Source organism: Myodes glareolus, chromosome 3, assembly GCF_982192425.1.
Source record: "Myodes glareolus chromosome 3, mMyoGla1.1, whole genome shotgun sequence".
Lineage (NCBI taxonomy): Eukaryota > Metazoa > Chordata > Mammalia > Rodentia > Cricetidae > Myodes > Myodes glareolus.
In genome coordinates this window covers 28184399-28203001 of record NC_142028.1, presented here as the reverse complement: position 1 = coordinate 28203001, position 18603 = coordinate 28184399, and the positions used below count along the sequence as shown (strand labels likewise).

Genomic DNA, 18603 nt, shown 5'->3' with positions numbered 1-18603 from the left:
TCTAGCCAGAGAGAAAATACTGAGCTGAAGTTCTCGTGGCAGTTTGTCTGCTTTCTCTTCTTCTATTCCTTTTCTGTATTTATCAGATGTTCTTGATAGCCTGGGCCGAGATTCTCAGTGAGAAAATTGGATAAGAAGCCACCCCTTAAATGGGGTCATTGGCCATGACCTCTTCTCTGAGAAATTCAATGCTTTACTTCATAATCATTTATATAATTGCAAAATAACACTTTGATAGAATATCTTCCCAACAATATATGAATTTGTATGACTGTGTGTGTGTAGATGAGGTTGGCTCTGACATTGTGGTATAGAAAGCATTGTTTAAGTATAGTTTGAAATTGAACTTTGAGAACTTTTTACTAAGATATCTAGCTTCTGCTAGATGTTAGATAAGGATTACTCATGGAAATTTATTAACTTGATCAGGACCTAGGGTCATAACTAAGCACCCTTAAAGACTTTTTGAACTCACTCTTGAAAGTTTGTCATTAACTATAAATGATTTTTGTATTTTGTTCTGTTTAGTGATTATGATTTTATCTGTTCCGTTCGTAATTGATTCTTTGAACCCACCATCTAGGAAATATCACACCTGATTGATTTTGTGCCTTCTTGTGCCAGATGATTATAATAATCATTCTTTGTGATTGCTTCACTGGATACATCTATTAGAATTGTAATACCTGCTTTTCTTGTATAAAAAACCCCTGCTTGAGAGCTGCAAAATACACTCAGATTCACACTGCCTCTGTGTTTGTTTCTGTTTGTCACTTACCCATCTGGTCTTCGAGGAAGCACATCCCAGGAAACCCCGTACCCTGCTGGGGTGGTCAGTGGCACTAAAGCAGAGGTTTTCATGTCCTCACATGCTCTATGTGCCCAAAGTGTTCCTGAAAAGCATTTCTCATTGCCATGCTGGACACAACTCATTGAAGGCACAGAACTTCCTAAGTCGTGTTTTACCTCAAATATCTACTACCTTTGAAAATGTGATACTTGACTAAAAAAACAGATTGAGAAATCTTACATGACACACTTCTGGAAGTTTCTGCTGACTGTTTTGGAAGTGCTTTCTCAATTTCCTTTTTCTCTTTGCCCCATCCGCTGGAGTACCTTAGAGGAAACCCCGTTTTTGAAGATTTCTTCTTCTCAGTTAGCTCTCTTACACCGGACACTTATTGATCTTACCGGACTAGGTCAGATGTCAAGTTGTAAATGTTTCAGAAGGTGAAGCCGTAGAAGAGGATCCTGAATCTTCCGACACACACAATGTGGCTAGAGGAACCTCAAAAGCAACGTGAGTCTCTCTCTTTCCTCGACCTCCTCCTCTCCTCCTTCTCCTTCAAGACAAAGTCTTGCTTTATTCTACTGGCTAGCCTTCTGTGTAGCCCGGGTTGGTCTCCAGCTGGATCTTCTTGTTTCCAGCTTCTGAAGGCTGAGGCTATAGGTGATGTGCTATTGAGCCCAGCCCCTTCCACATGAACTAGGCAGATTATTTATGATTATGACTTTAAAATGTGAACTAATGTCGCAGAAGGATGATGGGAATGGGAGCAAAACAAGGACAGCCTTGGCAAAGAGGGAGGACCTAGTAAATCCTGATAAGTTGGGTAACAGATACCAAAATCCGATCAAACCAAGGGAAGAGAGAGAGCGTATAAAAAAGAAATGGGATAAAAAGAAAAGGAGAATTAATTAAATACTTTGGAAGATTACTTTGAAGGGAAGGGAGAGCTATAGAAAACATTTAGACACAGGCTCATGATCTGCCAGAGGCTTTATCTGGTTTCCTGTCTAAGTTAAGGGATATTCCCGGATTTGCACAGTGAGATTGTTAAATAATACTTTATTATGTTAATTATATTATACTATATAATAAGCAAGATATAGAAGCATCTTCTGGATATGGTATGGCCATCGCAGCCATGAACTCACAGTAGCTGTGGTTCCTGCACAAGGACCAGTCAGTATTCCAGGGACAGCACTCAGTGGACGCAGTGGATTACACAAACAGAAAGAACACCAGGAACAAAAAAGCAGAGACCATGAATGGGGAAGCGAGAACGTGCCGGGGATGCCTGGGGATGGGAGTGTAATGGCGAGAGGGGACTCAGGATGGGTATGATCACAATACATTGCTTAGATGTGCGAAAGTATCAAAGAATAAATAAAAGATATTCTAGTCATAGAAAGAAATGTACAACAAATCATTAAAATGTTTAAACTTTAAATCTTGCTTAAAATCTCATCAGTTCGTTACAGCTGGCTTCAGCAGGACCACATTGTACTGCAGTCCTGAAAAACACTGTTTTTTTGCTTGCTTATGTTTGGTTTTGTTTTGTACTGGGGACTGGGAGTGCTGTCCCCTGCATGCTGGGGAAGTAAGTACTCTACCCCTGAGGTACACCCCAGCCCTTTCTTCACTTTTAATTTCTACACAGAATCTCACTGGGTGTTGTGGGCTTGCCTTGAACTCCCTCCATACCCCAGGCAGGCCTTAAATTTAATCTAGTTCTTCCCTCACCTCCTGAATAGTTGGGACTACATGCCTGTTATACCAGACCTGGCAGAAAAATAACCCTGCTGGGAATACCCTTCTGTACAAATAAATGCAGTCCTTTGTGTGGCATAGAGTTCTAGATTGAAGTTGGTGCAACAAATGCAATGCATTTAAGGCTGGGTAAATGCTGGGCCATCAAGGTGGCTCGGTAGATATAGGCCCTTGCTGTCAAGCCTGAGGATCCACATGGTAGAGGGAGAGAACTGGCTCCGATAAGTTGTCTTCTGATTTTCATGAATGCACCATGGCATGTGCAAACACACATAATAAATAAATAAATAAATAAATAAATAAATAAATAAATAAATAAATAAATGAAATCAAAAGCTAAGGATGTGCAAATGCTGCTCATTGGTGCTTCTCGGGGGCTAGCCTCAGGGCCTAGCCTCAGCAACACAGCCATCTCCTCTCTTCAGTGCATGCTCTCAATATGCTCTTTGGATCAACATGAAAAACAATATTTGAGTTTATAGTTCTCCAGTGGAACATGCTTTCATTCATTTAATGATCACTTCTAATTTGAGCAGAGTAAATATACTGCTCATAATTTTGCTCAGTTTTTGAATTGATTTTAGAATTCTTTATATGTGCTCAGTAGTGATACTACAAGGGCTTTCTCTTCTATGTGTATTCATGTGTGTGTGTACACATGTGCATGAGTGTATGTTTTATGTTATTTATTTTATATAGAAGCTTTAATTTTTATGGTAATTGTTTTTATGTTCTGCTCATAAAATTCTTTCTTTATAAAAACAAGTTTGTATTTTTCTTTGTTATTTACTAGTAGACCCTAAGATTGGTTTATTCATAGGAAGTATTTAAGTCTCCCGTGCTCCTAAATTACCTTCTGCACTCTCGCATCGAGCCTGCTGCTTGATAATCGGCTTCCCTAGTGACAGAGAGGAAACTAATCTGTTTTTCTTTTTGTTCTAGCCAAAGGTGCTCGACACCCCCAGCTGATCCCTTGGGTCCTCACTGTTGTTTTCATCACACTTCTCAGTGCTTGCTTTATCGCAAACTGTTTGGGTAAGTTACTAGGCAAACGAAGCTCATCTTGAATTATTTGCCCCAAGAATTTACAAAGTGCGCCAGAAGCCTCCCTTTTCCTCAGTGTGTCCACACACAGTGCCTTCGCTGTCTCGGGCGATGGTCAGAGCTGTGCACTTGATTTTCTAATGTAGATGAGACTGCTCTGTTTGCTTCCAAAACAGCACTTTGCTGAGGCACGATTGATATATAAAACTCAACGCTTCAGATGTGTCCACCTCAAGACTGGGGACAAATACGTATCCTTGAAGCCATCAGCACCACTGACCTTGCAGAAATCTGATTCTCTCTAATATCAATCCTGAAGATAAGGTTGCTATGACTGAATTAGTATGGTGTTGGTCTAAGACAAACAGGCTGCAGGAAAGCATTAATTGTGGTACAAATTCTCATAGGTATTTCCTTATCTAAAATAAAGGCGGATGTTTCACAGTTATGGGGAAAGGAGAACTTTGTTAAACTAATGTTTTAGACATCATTGATTATATTTATCAAGTGAAATTGGGTTCTTGCATCATATCATGTACAAACAACAGCTCGTATAGTAAAAACAGACCTCTATAAAACAGAATTTTTGTACTGCATTAATGTGTGGAATGTAATCTGTCAAAACAATTGGAAACATGCCAGCAATATAATAAAAATGGACAGAGTCTTAAGATGGTATTCTAGAGAAGAGAAAATGAAAAGATTACAAATACATGCACTGGCAACTGCCTTGGTTGCTAGGGAAGTACGACTGCCACTCACGATGAGTCAACACTGCAAAACTCCAGGGATGCAATGACGAAATGCACACACCATCTGATGACGAAGACGTAGAAAACCGAGCCCAGGGTGCTTACCCTCAGGAGACAGCACAATGCATGAGCCTGTTCAGAAAGCTTTCTCACATACCCCCACTTACCATGCCTGTGACTGCCACCAGCAACGGAAACAGGAGGACTTACTCTCTTTGGGATGCAAGGTCAACACTGCTCAGGGCAGCACAGTTCGCATCAGCCCAAGGCTGGATGCAGTAGATATGCAAGAAGCCAGAGAGACCGAGGCATTGCACTGTGTGAAGACAGTAGACGACTTTCCAGCTATGAAAATGGATGAACTGCAACTATGGGCAGCAATACTGTTTCAGAAACAATGCCGAGCAGAAGTCAGCACCAATGGATGCATGCCACCTGAGTCCACTCATAGAGAATCCCAAAGAAAGTCATTCTGATCTGATAGCACCAGGCTAAAATGAAAACAAAACACAGGGTGAAGATTTTAAAAGCCATGAGATGGTTAACTGCAATGGAATAGTGGGCTGTGTTTGGGGGATGATGGCTGTGTGGGGTGTTGGCAATGTTCCATTTCTTGAACTTGGCAGCCTTTGCCCAAAGTGTTCACTAATTTACGAACCTATACATTTATTTTTTTTAACTTTTTAATATTAATATTTGATTATGTTTCAAATGTTTGACATACAGTAAAAATATCACTAAACTCGTGAAGTTGATAAAGCTTTGTAGAACTAGCCCACTGTTTACCAAAATCCTCACTCTTATGCATATTACAATAGAATAAACCGAAAATGGCAGGCACCAAAAAGATTCCAAAACCTCTAGTGTAAATCACAAAGTGAATAAAATTATTATAAAATACTAGCTTTCTGCAGTTGCTTTTAGTAAATTTACCTGGGGTCACGGAATGGGGCATAGGAAAGAAAAAGTGTGGGGACCTTAACTATGAGGGAAGGAGAATGGTGGGGAGATCAGCCCACTTTTCTAATAGGTAGCCACACAGGGAATAACTGTTTGTCCTCCCGACAGTGACTCACCATTACTTTTCACGCTGGAAGAGAGGAGCAGGGACAGTGAAATTCTCAGACTACCACACAACATTAACGTGTGCACGAGGGGAGCTGGAGCCTGGAGCTACAGGTAGCAGAGGAAACTTCTAATTTCCTTCTATGCAGCCTTTAAAGTGCATACGTAGTAAATCAGAAAGGACACATGAGAACTGGATACAAGAATAAGTATCAGTCAATTGGGACAGAATAACTTCTCAAGACTGTAGCCAAACAGCACAATACATTATTGAGTTTGTGTTTATGGTTCTGGGGATCAAATGTAGGGCCTTGTGCATGCTTGGCAATTGCTCCCCAACAGACCTTGATTTTGTATGTTTGGTTTTTGAGACATAGTCTCACTATGTAGTCAAGGATGGCCTGGAACTAGGTACTTTCTTGGCTCTATCCCCTAAGAGTTTAGATTACAGGTCTGCATCATTACCCTAGATTGTTTTTTTTGTCACCTGAATTATAACAAGAACTTTAATTTTTCCTTGGTTCAGATATATCATAAGGACAGTTTCTTCCCAATTAAAATAACTTTGCTGAGATGTCTATTTTTTATTTATATTCTGGAATTTATGAAATCATGGAGAATTAAGAAATACTTGAGGTCTGCATATTCTTTGCTTTTCTTTCCAGTAAAATATCCTGAAGAAGGCTTTGTTATAGGAACATGTAGCTTAATTTTAAACTAAACACTTTCTCTCCCTCCTTCCTCCCTTCCTCTTGTCAATTCTTTCCTTCCTTTCTTTATAAAGTATCAAACTCAGGACTGCTCACATTCTAGGAAAGTCCTTTACCATTGAGCAACACTGCTATCTCTGGAAATATTTTAAATATGAAAGCAAATACATGTAAGGACACTGAACAGCATTAATGTCTTCTGAGGTAATAATTGTAGTAAGACAAGCATTCCCCTGCCGCAGACGAAATGTTCCTTTGTAATTAATGCTTACTCCAATTCTCACCCAAGGAGATACCTGGAACTGTTGCCCTGCTAGCTGGATAGCCTTCCAGTCCAACTGCTATCTTCCTCTTAATGACAACCGGACGTGGCACAAGAGTGAGAGGAACTGCTCAGTGATGGGCGGTCACCTGGCAACCATCAACACCGAAGCTGAGCAGGTCTGTATTACTTCAGCTCACACTGTTGCTCCGGTTTCATTCTGTCGCGGTGGCGAACACAACCAAGAGTAACTTCAAAGAGGAAAGGGTTTATTTTGTCTTGTAGTTTACCGTCCATCATGGGGAGATTTCAGGGCAGAAATTCATGCAGGAACTTGAAATAGAAACCAAGGAGGAACACTGCTTTCTGGCCCACTCAAGGCTCATACTTAGCTAGTTTCTTTTCAGCTCAGAACCACCTACCCAGGAAATGCTCTGCCCCCAGTAGGCTGGGGCCCTCCTATGTCAATTAACAATGCACACAATCCCCATAACCATGCCCACAAGCCAGTCTGATTTGAATATCCCTCACCCCAGATTCCCTTCTCAAGTAATTCTAGGCTGTGTCAAGTAGACAGTAAAAGCTAACTAGGACCACCAGTTATTCTGTTGCCTTAAGTTACTTTGTTGAGAAGATTTTTTTTTTTTGGCTCCCTATGTATCATTCCTTCATGGTCTTCATCAGCCTGGAAATCTCTTTCTTCCTTTGCCAATCCTTCCCTTTCCTTTTCCCACTCCCTTCCTTTCTCACCTCTTTGATTTTCAACTGTGCTTTTTATAATAACAAAGTCCAACATACATTATAGCATAATTTACTCTTTTTTGATAATAAAAAACATACACCCAAGGAATTATATAGTACAATGCATATCTCTCTTCTTTTTTAATTTAAAATAGGTTCTCTTCTCATGCAAAACATCCCAATCACAGTTTTTATCCCCCCTCAATGCTCCTAAGCCAACCCCCCCCCCCCAAAAAAAAACAACTTTTTATGACCACAAATCTATTTCCTCTCCATTTTCTCTTCAGAAAAAGAACAGGTCTCCAAGAGATGATTACCAAACAGGGCACAATGAAAAGATACAATAAGACAAACCAAAAGTCCTCATATCATCAAAGCTGGACAGGTAACCCAATAGGAAGGAAAGAGTCTCAAGATCAGGCAAGAGTCAGAAATCCACCCACTCTCACTGACAGGAGTCTCACAAGAACATCAAGCTAATAGGCATGGCACATACACAGACCTGGTGTAGGCCCTGTAGAAGTGTATGGACTTTATATGTTAGAAAGTTAGTCAGTTTCCTCTATGTGGCCAACCTCTGGTCTTTCCAGACTTGAATGATGAGTCATTTCTCCCAGAAACCCACCCTTTCCTACTCTGCTCTCTCTCGTCTATAACATAGGCCCTGCTAAGGCTCTTTGAGCACATAGGGATGTCAGATTTACTCCAGTGACTGCAGTTCTTCCAATGACTCCCACTCGATGGAAGGCTCAGGGCACACTTTCCTTGCTTTTATATTCCCAATATCCTGCGCAAAGCCAGGCATACAGTGGGACTCATGAGAACACAGTAGGACATACAGTAGGGCACATGAGAATATAACTACATGAGTGGCTAATCAGGACTGAAGTGGCTTCTTATATATGGAAAATAGTTCTAATGTGTGGTACTAATTCTAAGTAAATGCAGTTGAAGGTAAATTCAGTTTATAAAGAGATGAAATTGTTTTCTTCCTGTGATACATTTTTGAATATGTGTTCTAACCCAGTTTTTGCTTTTCCTTGGTCAACAGGATTTCCTTAGTGATTCTGTCTCCTTGACTTTGCCATGTGTAGGTTTTCTAACTCTTCAAATGAAATAGAATAGGATGAAATAGCCAAACTATTAAAAATTTTCCCTTTTATTGAAAATAGATTATTTACTCATACAATATAGTCTTACAATTTCCACTCCCATTGCTCCTACCAGTTCCTTCCCACCTCCCCTCCAGATACACTCTGTTTCTGTCTCTTATTAGAAAAGAACAGGTTTCTAAGAAATAACAACTCAACAAGATAAAACAAAATATAATAGATGTAGCAAAAACTATCATATTGAAATCTGACACAGCAACCCAACAGTAGTAAAAGAGTCCCAAGAGCAGGCAAAAGAGTCAGAGACTGACTTCTTCCTTTAGTCTAGAGTCCCATGAAAATATTAAGCTAATGGCTACTATATGTGTGTGGAGGATCTGATGTAGACCCATGTAGGCCCTATACTTGCTACTTCAGCTCCTATGAGCTCATGTGCATCTTGTCTAGTTGATTCAGAGGACCTTGTTCTCCTGGTATCTTCCTCTGGCTCTTACAACCTTTCCACCTCTTTTCTGTGGGATACCCTGAGCTCTGACAGAGGGGGTTTGATGGAGACCTCCAATTTAGATTCTCTCTCTCTCTGCATAATGTCTGGCTGTGGGTTTCTGCATTTGTTTCCATCTGCTGCTAGAGGAAACCTCTCTGATGATGACTGGATAAAACACTGGTCTATGATTATAGCACAGTATCATTAAGAATCATTTTATTGATTTTTTTAAAAAAGACCTGTAGTGTTTGATTTTACCTTAGGACTCTTGGCTATCTAGTCTCTGGCTCTTAGTTACCCAAGCAGTGTTGAGTCTGGATTCCTTCTCAAGAAGTGAGCCTTTAACCAAATCAGACATTGGTTGACTACTCCCATGAGTTCTGTGTCACCATTGTCCTAGCATGACTTTTCAGGCAGGACAGATTGTAGGTCAAATGTTTTATGGCTAGGTTGGTGTCTACCGCATTTCTGTTTTGGTAGCCCACACCAAAAGACTAGAAAGTAAGGGTGAAGGTTCCATGTCGGCACCAGTTTGATTTCTCTTTGTTCAATGAATTGTGTGGATGTTGTTTTTGGCAATGGGACACCCATGTCAGTTTACATAAAACAACCCATTGTCTTAACATCATCTTGGGTTGTTTGGAGATTTCCATGAGACCTTGTTGGTCAACAGCTTAATTAAATGCAACCCAGTCCTACCACTGGAAGCCATGCCTGACTACAAGAGACAGTCAGTCGAGACTGCATTTCTCATTACTAGGAGTCCCCATTAGGATCACCTTCAAGACTTCAGGAAGTTTCCACTGCACTAGATTTCCACACCACCCACAAAATGCCTCCCAATTCTAGCTGTCTATTCCTACATTCTCTCCTTTCATTCCATTTCCCCAACATCTGATTCCTCCTTCTCCTATCCCCACTGACCCCCAGGTCATCCATAAAATCTATTCCATGTCCTCTTCCTAGGGAGATCCATGAACCCCACAAAACCCTATTAATATACTAAATGATATCTTTGGGTCTATGGATTGTAGCTTGAGTATTATTTACTTAATGGTTCATATCCATTTAAAAGTAAATACATATCATATTTGTCTTTCTGGGTCTGGGTTACTTCACTCAGGATGATTTCTTTTCTAATTCCAACCATTTGCCTCCAAATTTCATGATGTAAGTTTTTAACAACAGTAATACTCCATTGTGTAAATAAACCACATTTCCTGGATGTTTTGTGTCAGGAGTTTTTGGATTGAACATTTTGACTGATGAATCTTTTTCTTCTATCTTCAGCACCTGAGAGTCTCTCTTTCATCTCCCATATTCTGCTGGTAAAGCTTGCCACTGTAGTTCCTGATTGGACTGCTAAATTTTTTATTTCCAAAATTCCCTCACTTTGTGTTTTCTTTTTTGATTCAATTTCCATTTTCAGGTCTTGAACAATTTTATTCATTTCCTTCAACTGTTTGCTTGTGTTTGCTTTAATTTCTTTAAGAGATTTGTTAATTTCCTCCAATTTTTTTGTTTGTGTTTTTCTGAATTTCTTTCAGGGCAGGATAGCTGGGCTCTAGAGAGACATAGTGCCCTGACTGTTATTGATTGTATTTTATGCTGCCTGCTGCGTAGGCATCTGGGTTTGGGGTAATTATATTTCTAGGTTCTGGTTTCTGGATTTGTCTTTGTTGGGTGGGTGTTTTGTTCTTTGGTTTCTGGTTCCTCTCTGTACTTTCAGAGAATTTCATGGCTGTGTGTTGCCTGTTTTCCTGGTTTGCATGGCTGGTGTGTTTACAGGGAAGGCCTGCTGGTGTTGGGGGCTGAGATACTGGGATGAGCTGGGGGAAAGAAGGTTGGAGGAGAAGTTCTTTGTGATCATCTGGAAAAGGGGTCAGAGAGGAAGGGGAGACCAGAGCAGGTTTCCTACTACAGAGCTGAGGATGAGATTGGGGACTGGATCTCAGGAGCAGTAGCAGAGATGTGGATCTGCCTGCAGCCTTCTTGTTGCCATGGGAGGAGTGGCCCTTGGGTCATCAGGAGGTGCCTGTGATAGCTGGGGTCTGGGACAAGGCAACAGGGAGCGAGGAAGGTTAGAAGGAGATCTGTGGGACCCTCAGGAGATGGGAGCAGGAGGGCAGGGAAGGGTATTCTGCTGCAGAGCTGAGGATGGAACTGTGGGAGTGGGTCTGGGGAAACCATTTTTGTTTTGTTAAGTCTCTAAAAAAATCCAAGCCTATTCAGCATGTGCTATGGGGGTTGCTGACACAGTCACATTTGATTTTCATGGTGACTCTATGAAGCAGTGGTGTTGACCTAAGTTTTTGTCTCACCCAGTCCTGCAGTCATTCAATCCCAAAGAAGCACACAGAAGTCTACATTAATTATAAACTGATTGACCTAGTAGCTCAGACTTCTTATTAACTCTTAGAACTTATGTTAGCTCATAATTCTTGTCTGTGTTAGCAATGTGGCTTGGTACCTTTTTCGGCAAGGCAGTCACATCTTGCTTCCTCTGCAGTGGGGTCACGACTGCAGACTGAAACTTTCCTCTTCCCATAATTCTCATTGCCCTGCCTCAACTTCCTGCCTGGTCACCTACTTCCTGCCTGGTCACCCCACCTATGCTTTCTGCCTGGCTACTGGCCAATCAGTGTTTATTAAACAAGTACAAGAAACAGATCTTTACAGGATAAAACCATTGTCCCTCAACACAGTGGACTTGTCAAAAGATGCAGGGTTCGGCGAGTAAGATCCCTCTGCTACTTTAAGCAGGTTTGAGAACAGACTTATCTGATACTGTGATGGTTATGCCTAACCCATGATCTCACTGACCTTTTTGCTTCTTATCAGCCTGATGACATCACCCAAGAGCACTTACCAAAACATGTACATTTTGTATGCAGAACTTTGTGACTCAGTTTTTGGACAGACGGTTTCCCTATTTCCTGGGACTTAATGATGAGAACACAGAAGGCCTGTGGCAGTGGGTGGACCAGACACCATTTAATCCGCACATGGCGTGAGTATTTTGGTTGGGGCTAAACAGTATTTATAGGCAAAGGTGAGAAGAGTTGTCAAGGAGAACTCATTTTAAAGCAGGGTTGTGGTGATACTTTGTTTATGCTATAACAAATAAAGCTTGCCTGAAGATCAGAGTGCAGAGCTAAGTCACTAGTTAGTCATAGAGGCAGTGATGGCACACACCTTTAATCCCAGCACTGGGGAGACAGAAGTAGATGGATCTCTGTGAGTTCAAGGCCTCCCTGGGCTACACAAAATTGAATCTGTCTAAAAGAGAAACAGAGCTCACACAAAGGTGATCCCAGTACTTCGGATCCCACACCTTTAATCCCAGCATTAGGGAGGTGGAGACAGGAGCGATATGGCTGGGTGGAGAGAGGAGGAGACAGGAGCTCACAGCAGTCTGGAGATGCAATCTGAACATGTAGTCTGAGGATTCATAGGGACAGAATCGTCCCTTTGGTCTGAGCATTGGTAGAGATAAGAACCCTAGTGACTGCAGCTCTGCTTCTCTGATCCTTCAGTTTTCACCCTTTGATAGCTGACTCTGCGTTTTTATTATTAAGACCAATTAGAATCTGTGCCACATAGGCAACACCTATGTAAGTACTTTCTCAGTAGAGCATCAGCAGTTGAGCAGTCCCTGCATGCTCTGTTCCCACCTCACAGTAGCCCTGACTTCAGCAAAATCTGCAGTACAGTGTTTGTACACTGATTGTTCAGTGTTGAAAGAACAGATACCATGAGAGCAATGTGAAGATGGGTTGAAGATTATCGTTTTGGTAAACAATACTATAGGAGCTAAAATTACTTTTGAAAGAATTTTAACCTGGTTATTTTCCTTCTTGAAATCAGTATTGTATAGTATAAATATAATAGAAAACCAAAAGTATAACTTAAGCTTCCCTAGCAGTACTGCTAAGAAAGTAAGAAGATGTTAGAAATAGTGACACACACACAAATAATTCTCCTAGTCATGAGATGGAATAGAAGGGCTGATAGTTTGAGGCAACCCTGGGCTACATGGGGAGTTCTAGGGAGGCTGGAGCTGCACAGTGAGACCATGTTTCAAACAGGAAAAACAACAAGACAAATCGAGAGAGAGAGAGAGAGAGAGAGAGAGAGAGAGAGAGAGAAAGTTCTAGGGAACCCATAGCTACATAGCAAGATCATGATTCAAATAGAAAAACAACAAATCAACACACACATCAAAAAATGAAAAATTGGTAAAATTTATGGTAATAATATCTATAGATAGTTAGACAGATAGATAGATAGATGATAGATAGAGAGATAGATAGATAGATAGATAGATAGATAGATAGATAGATAGATAGGCTTTTCAAGACAGGGTTTCTCTGTGTAACAACTCTGACTGTCCTGGAACTCACTTTGTAGACAAGATTGACTTGAAACTCAGAGATCTGCCTGCTTCTGCCTCCCTAGTGCTGGGATTAAAGGCATGTGCCACTACCTCCTAGTTTAGTAATATATTATCAGCTATTAATAATGTATTTAACATAGTTCAGCCACATACACTTAACACTTAAAGGACATCTCAGTATGGAGAAGCCCCATTCCTTTCTTTCTCTTTTAAAATTAGTTTTCTTTTTTATTTGAGACTCTCTTCAAATTGACTCTCCCTCTCCCAGCCGATATCAGTTCCCAAGAGTGGCAAGGGGACTTTGTGCCCATCTCCATTCTCCATGCTGGGGTCTGAGACACCTTGAGCTTGCTGCCATAATCCCTGTGAGCTCATATGTGCAGCAGCAGTCACGCTGTGTCTGGAGGACACTATTTCCTTGCAGTCACCCATCTCCTCCAACTCTATCACTTTATCCACCAAGATCTCTGAACCTTAGGAGGAGCAGGTGTGGTAACATGTCCCAGTTAGAGCTGAGTATTTAGAGCCTTGGCCAGCTGTGGGTCTCTGTTAATCTTCATCTACGATAAACAGAAGCATCTCTGATGAAGACAGAGAGATACACTAATCTATGGGTATAGTAAGTCATTAGGACTTAGTCTAGTACTATCTCCTTTAACAGACTAAAGGTGCAGGCTCTCCCCTAAGACCTATACCACAAGTTCTTGGGCTGACAGTGGTGCCAGATATGGGCTCCATCCTGTGGTGCTGGACTTAAATCCAATGAAAATGTTGGTTACCCCTGTAATGTTTGCGTCACTATGACAACAGTGGTTGTGTCTTGCCAGTCATTTCCGCTTGCCGAGTGCACAGCTGGGTCAAGAATGATGAGTCCCTTTTCCTCCTGGTAACATTCCCAGCATGGTCAGCCCTGTGAAAGCTAGTCCACAGCGATGAAGCTTCCAGGTAGCATCAGCGTCCTTTCTCTGACTCAAGTCTGTGTTATCTTTAGCAGTGGGGTCACACTGTCAATTTCTGGAGGGTGACCACTAACACTGGTAATAAGCTGTAATATTTAGGGGTCTATTGGACCTCACTTGCTAACAAGTCCAAAGGAGGTAAACCATTCCTAGCGCTAGGCTTTAATTTGTCAGCCTGAGGCTGTCTATCTGTCTGTCACTCAGGATGATTGTTTCCAGCTGCATCCTATACATTTCTTAATTTTTGTTAACAGATAAATATTTCATGGTGTAAATATGGTGTGGGAGAATTGTCTGTATCCTGTCAATCATGTATTTTAATAAAATGCTGATTGGCCAGGCAGGAAGTATAGGTGGGTCAACCAGACAGGAAGTAGAGGCGGGGGGTGATGAGAACAGGAATATTCTGGAAAGCAGGAAGCTCCCTCCGCACTCCTGCGCAGACCACCGAAGAGGCAGCATGTAACTTGCCCAGCTGAAAAAGATACCAAGCCATATGGCTAACATAGATGAGAATAATGGGTTAATATAAGCTATAAGAGTTAACAAGAAGCCTTAGCTAATGGGCCAATCAGCTTTATAACTTATAGAGATCTCTGTGTGATTGATTTTCTCTGGGACTTGCCGGCTGTGGGTTACTGGGAGGGAACAGATACCCCAACAAGCCAGCCCTCATGTTACATAAATATACCATATTTTCATTATCTATCTCTCAACTGATGGATTTTTAGACTGTTTCCATTTCCTGACTATTGTGAAAAGAACATTAATGAAAATGTATGAGCACATATCTACATTTACAGGATATAGAGTCATTTGGCTATATGCCCAAGAATGGCATAGCTGGGTCATATATTAGATAGATTTCTAGCTTTTTGAGGAAGCTTCACATGGATTTCCCTAGTGGCTCCACCAGTTTGCACCCCACCAACAATGAATGAGTAATTGCCTTTCTCCACATGTATGCCAGCATTTGCCTTTATTTGTTTATTTGGATCTTAGGAATTCTGACTGGAGCAAGATAAAAATCTCAAAGCAGTTTAATATGCATTGACCCAATGGCAAAGAATGTTGGGCATTTTAAAGATATTTCTCTGCCATTTGTATTTTATCTTTTGAGAGCGCTCCATTTAGTTTCAAACCTCGTTTGTTTTCCTGGTGTTTACCTATTTCCCTTTCAGTTCTTTTTATATTCTAGATACTAACTCTCTGTCAGATGTGTAGCTGATAAATATCCTCTCCCCTTCTTAGGCTGCCTCTCTACTTGAACTGTGGTGTCCTTTGGTTTACAGAACTATCAAGTCCCATTTATTAGTATTGGTCTTAATCCATTTCCCACTGGGGTCCTGTTCAGCAAATCCCGTGTCCATGACTTCAAGAGCATCCCTACTTTTACCTTTATCAGATTCAGGGAATAAGGTTTTATCTGAGAGCCTTGATTCATCTAGAATTGAGTTTTGTGAGGTGAGAGGAAAGGATCCAATTTCGTTGTTTTACAGTTAGCTATCCAGTTCTGCCAGCACCGTTTGTTGAAGACGCTCTTTTCTCCCATCTCCATTGTCAGCTTCACTGTGAAAAGTCAGGTAGATGAAGGAATGCGGACTTACTTATGGCTCCTCAGTTCCATTCCATTGGTCTGTGAGTCTGTTTTAACACCAGTGTCATTCCTGTGTATCCCTGGCTGTCCTGGAACTCACTCTGCAGACCATGCTGGCCTCAAACTCAGAGATCTACTACCTGCCTCTGCCTCTGGAGTGTTGGGATTAAAGACATGTGCCACCACTGCTGGGGGTGAAAAAAACATTTCAAATGTTCAATAGCTACATCTGGCCAGTGCCTCTTGTCACGCAGGTTCAGCTCTGTTTCATCACTTGCTCTATTGTTCTCTCTCTCTCTCTCTCTCTAGATTGTCCTGTGGTATAACCTCTATCTCTCTATTTCACTGTTCTTCTCTTTCAGATTCTGGCATAAGGGTGAACCCAATGACTTTAAGGAAGAAGACTGTGTTGTCCTCATTTATGTCCAAGATAAATGGGCCTGGAATGACTTCCCCTGTCACTTCCAGGCAAATAGCATTTGTAAGTTACCCGGAGCAACACTCAGCTGGAAGCCCACAAAGCGGTCCTTATGATGGAGATGGCAAAGATGAACCTATCAGACCACGGGAAAGTGTCTATGCATCACAGAAATAGAGAGCACTCTGCACTGTCATAGGGCACTGCCAACATGAGGATGTTCGTCATTATTTGTGCTTCAATTTAACTCAACATATATAGTGTGGTTTGTGCGCTCTCTCTCTCTCTCTCTCTCTCTCTCTCTCTCTCTCTCTCTCTCTCTGTGTGTGTGTGTGTGTGTGTGTGTGTGTATGTCTACATATGTTTAAGATAGGTTTTGTGTGGTGTTTTGGTTGAATGATCATCGCTACATGGAAATCAGTTTTTATCTTTGCTTCCTAGACAGTATTTTAAGATATTCACTTTTCAGTCGGTATGTATTAGTTATGTATTTATAGAAGTATTGAATAATAAAATCTTCTTTGCCATTTTTCTGTTACTCAAATTATTACCTCTTAAAATTCAAACTTAAAGTAGACAAACTGATAGTGATAATTTTTTTTTGTTTTTAATTCTTTTCTCATACATTACGTCCTGACTACATTTTCTCCACCCTCCACTCCTCCAAGTGCACCCTTACTCCCCATCTCCCCCAGATCTACTGAGCCTCCATTTTCCTTCAGAAAAGAGCAGGTCTCCCAGGGATATCAAATGAACACGGTCTAACAAGATGCAATACGACTGGGCACAAGCCCTCATATTAAGCCAGACAATGCTATCCAGTGGGAGGAAAGGGTTCCATTTAAACCCAAATATCAGTCTGAAATTTTAACATTTTTACCGTTTGATATTTTACTTCTACATTTAAATAGTTACTAAAAATCTCCCAGGAAAAGAGTGTAAAACAGGTTTCAGTGATTTATTGCCCATGTAGAAAGGAGGGCCATAAACCTTTTAACACTTTCTTCATTCTAGCTATCAGGCCAAAACAAGCACTCTCTTGCTGACCTAACTTTATTTTAATGGGCTCTTCCAACTCCCTTGTAGATGAGGAAACAAGATCTGGGACCGCTGAAGAGCTCCCATTCTCATGGTTTGTTCACAGCCATGTGGGCTGTGACTCACATCCGCCTGTTTCTGGAGATGAACCGCGTCTCTTTTGTGCTTTCAGTCATGTTAATAGAGATACGCTGACCTTTTCACTTGGCTATGGACCCAATTTTCTCAATTATTTGAAGTTCCCTCCATTGGTGTTTCCATTTTGAATCATATGAATATCACCTTTTAATTTGTTTGTATAAATTGTCTCATTTAAGAGCTGTGCTATTGGCAAGAAAACTCACTGAGTTGACAAGCTCCAATTACTGTTTGTACTGCTGTGGTTCAGACAACTGACCAGAGCAAAGCCTTCTGGGGGTTGGGGAGGTGGATCAGGGGTTAAGATTGCTTGTTCCTCTTCCAGAGGACCACAGACTGATTCCCCGTATCCACACCAACTCCAGGGCAACCTTTTCTTCCTTCTACATCCACAACACAACTCACACACACATTTTTAAAAAGAAGAATACTGTTTTAGTCCTGTTTGAGATTTGATTTGATAATTTTCCTGCATCTGAGCTGAGATTTTCAGCCAACAATTTTTTAGCATGTCTTCTCCTCCATCATACTGTTTGTTTATTTTGTTTTTGTTTATTTTGTTTGTTTGCTTTTTCAAGACAGGATTTCTCCATAGCTTTGGAACCAGTCCTAGAAACTAGCTCTTGTAGAGCAGGCTGGCCTTGAACTCACAGAGATTCGCCTGCCTCTGCCTCCTGAGTGCTGGGGATTAAAGGCCTGCACCACTACTACCCGGCTTCTCTACCATTCTTAAAGGCAGCAGCTAATTTGCAAGTTTGTTAATGATTTTCTAGGTTAAGTGTCAAATATTGACGTTTGGTTAAGTGTGGCAGTGGAGAGCATGTGTTTTATGTGTGTCCATGTTAATGTTGCTGCTTCTGAATGACGTGGGACTGAGTAACTTTACATGTGTCGGGAATATTAATTAAATCATATAGCACAAAATGAGTCAAAATAATTTTATATATTAAAGGGATTTGTATACTTAATTTTATCCATTTTAATGTACAAACCAGAAGCCTGTCTATGTAGAAATCCAGTTGTCAATAAAATGTGAACCATCTGTGACACTCATACGCTCTCTTGATAGTTTTCTTATTCTTCTTCTGTGTTCTCTATTCTTTATTTTCTTAGTGATTTTCTTCTGTCATTCTTGATGTTCTCCTTCTAACTCTATCATTATTCTTCTTTATTCCCTCTCTTTATTTTTCCTCTACAGCTTATACTACCAACAAAATATTTTAGCAATATAGAAATTATAATGTGATTACATTCTACTTTTCGAGTGAGTGATTACAATGAATACAAGTTTTAAAAAAAAAACATGTTTTTCATTTCTATTACATGATTT

General features: G+C 40.8%; 1 protein-coding gene across 1 annotated transcript; it reads left to right on the top strand.

Annotated features, from left to right (window-relative positions):
• Positions 1 to 1105: 1105 nt before the first annotated feature.
• On the top strand, positions 1106 to 16627 carry Clec4d (C-type lectin domain family 4 member D). Its single transcript, XM_048444256.3, has 6 exons — positions 1106 to 1300; positions 3497 to 3589; positions 5419 to 5529; positions 6415 to 6566; positions 11622 to 11737; positions 16042 to 16627. The coding sequence occupies exons 1-6, from the start codon at positions 1273 to 1275 to the stop codon at positions 16211 to 16213; spliced, it is 672 nt and encodes a 223-aa protein (XP_048300213.3). The 5' UTR covers positions 1106 to 1272; the 3' UTR covers positions 16214 to 16627.
• The last annotated feature ends 1976 nt before the right edge of the window (positions 16628 to 18603 follow it).

Excerpts from the sequence above, each read along its gene's own strand:
- Clec4d (XM_048444256.3), top strand. The coding sequence starts at position 1,273 with ATGTGGCTAGAGGAACCTCAAAAGCAAC. Across the intron at positions 5,530-6,414 it reads GCTGGAGCCTGGAGCTACAG|GAGATACCTGGAACTGTTGC; the intron begins GTAGCAGAGGAA and ends TTCTCACCCAAG. Across the intron at positions 11,738-16,041 it reads CCATTTAATCCGCACATGGC|ATTCTGGCATAAGGGTGAAC; the intron begins GTGAGTATTTTG and ends CTTCTCTTTCAG.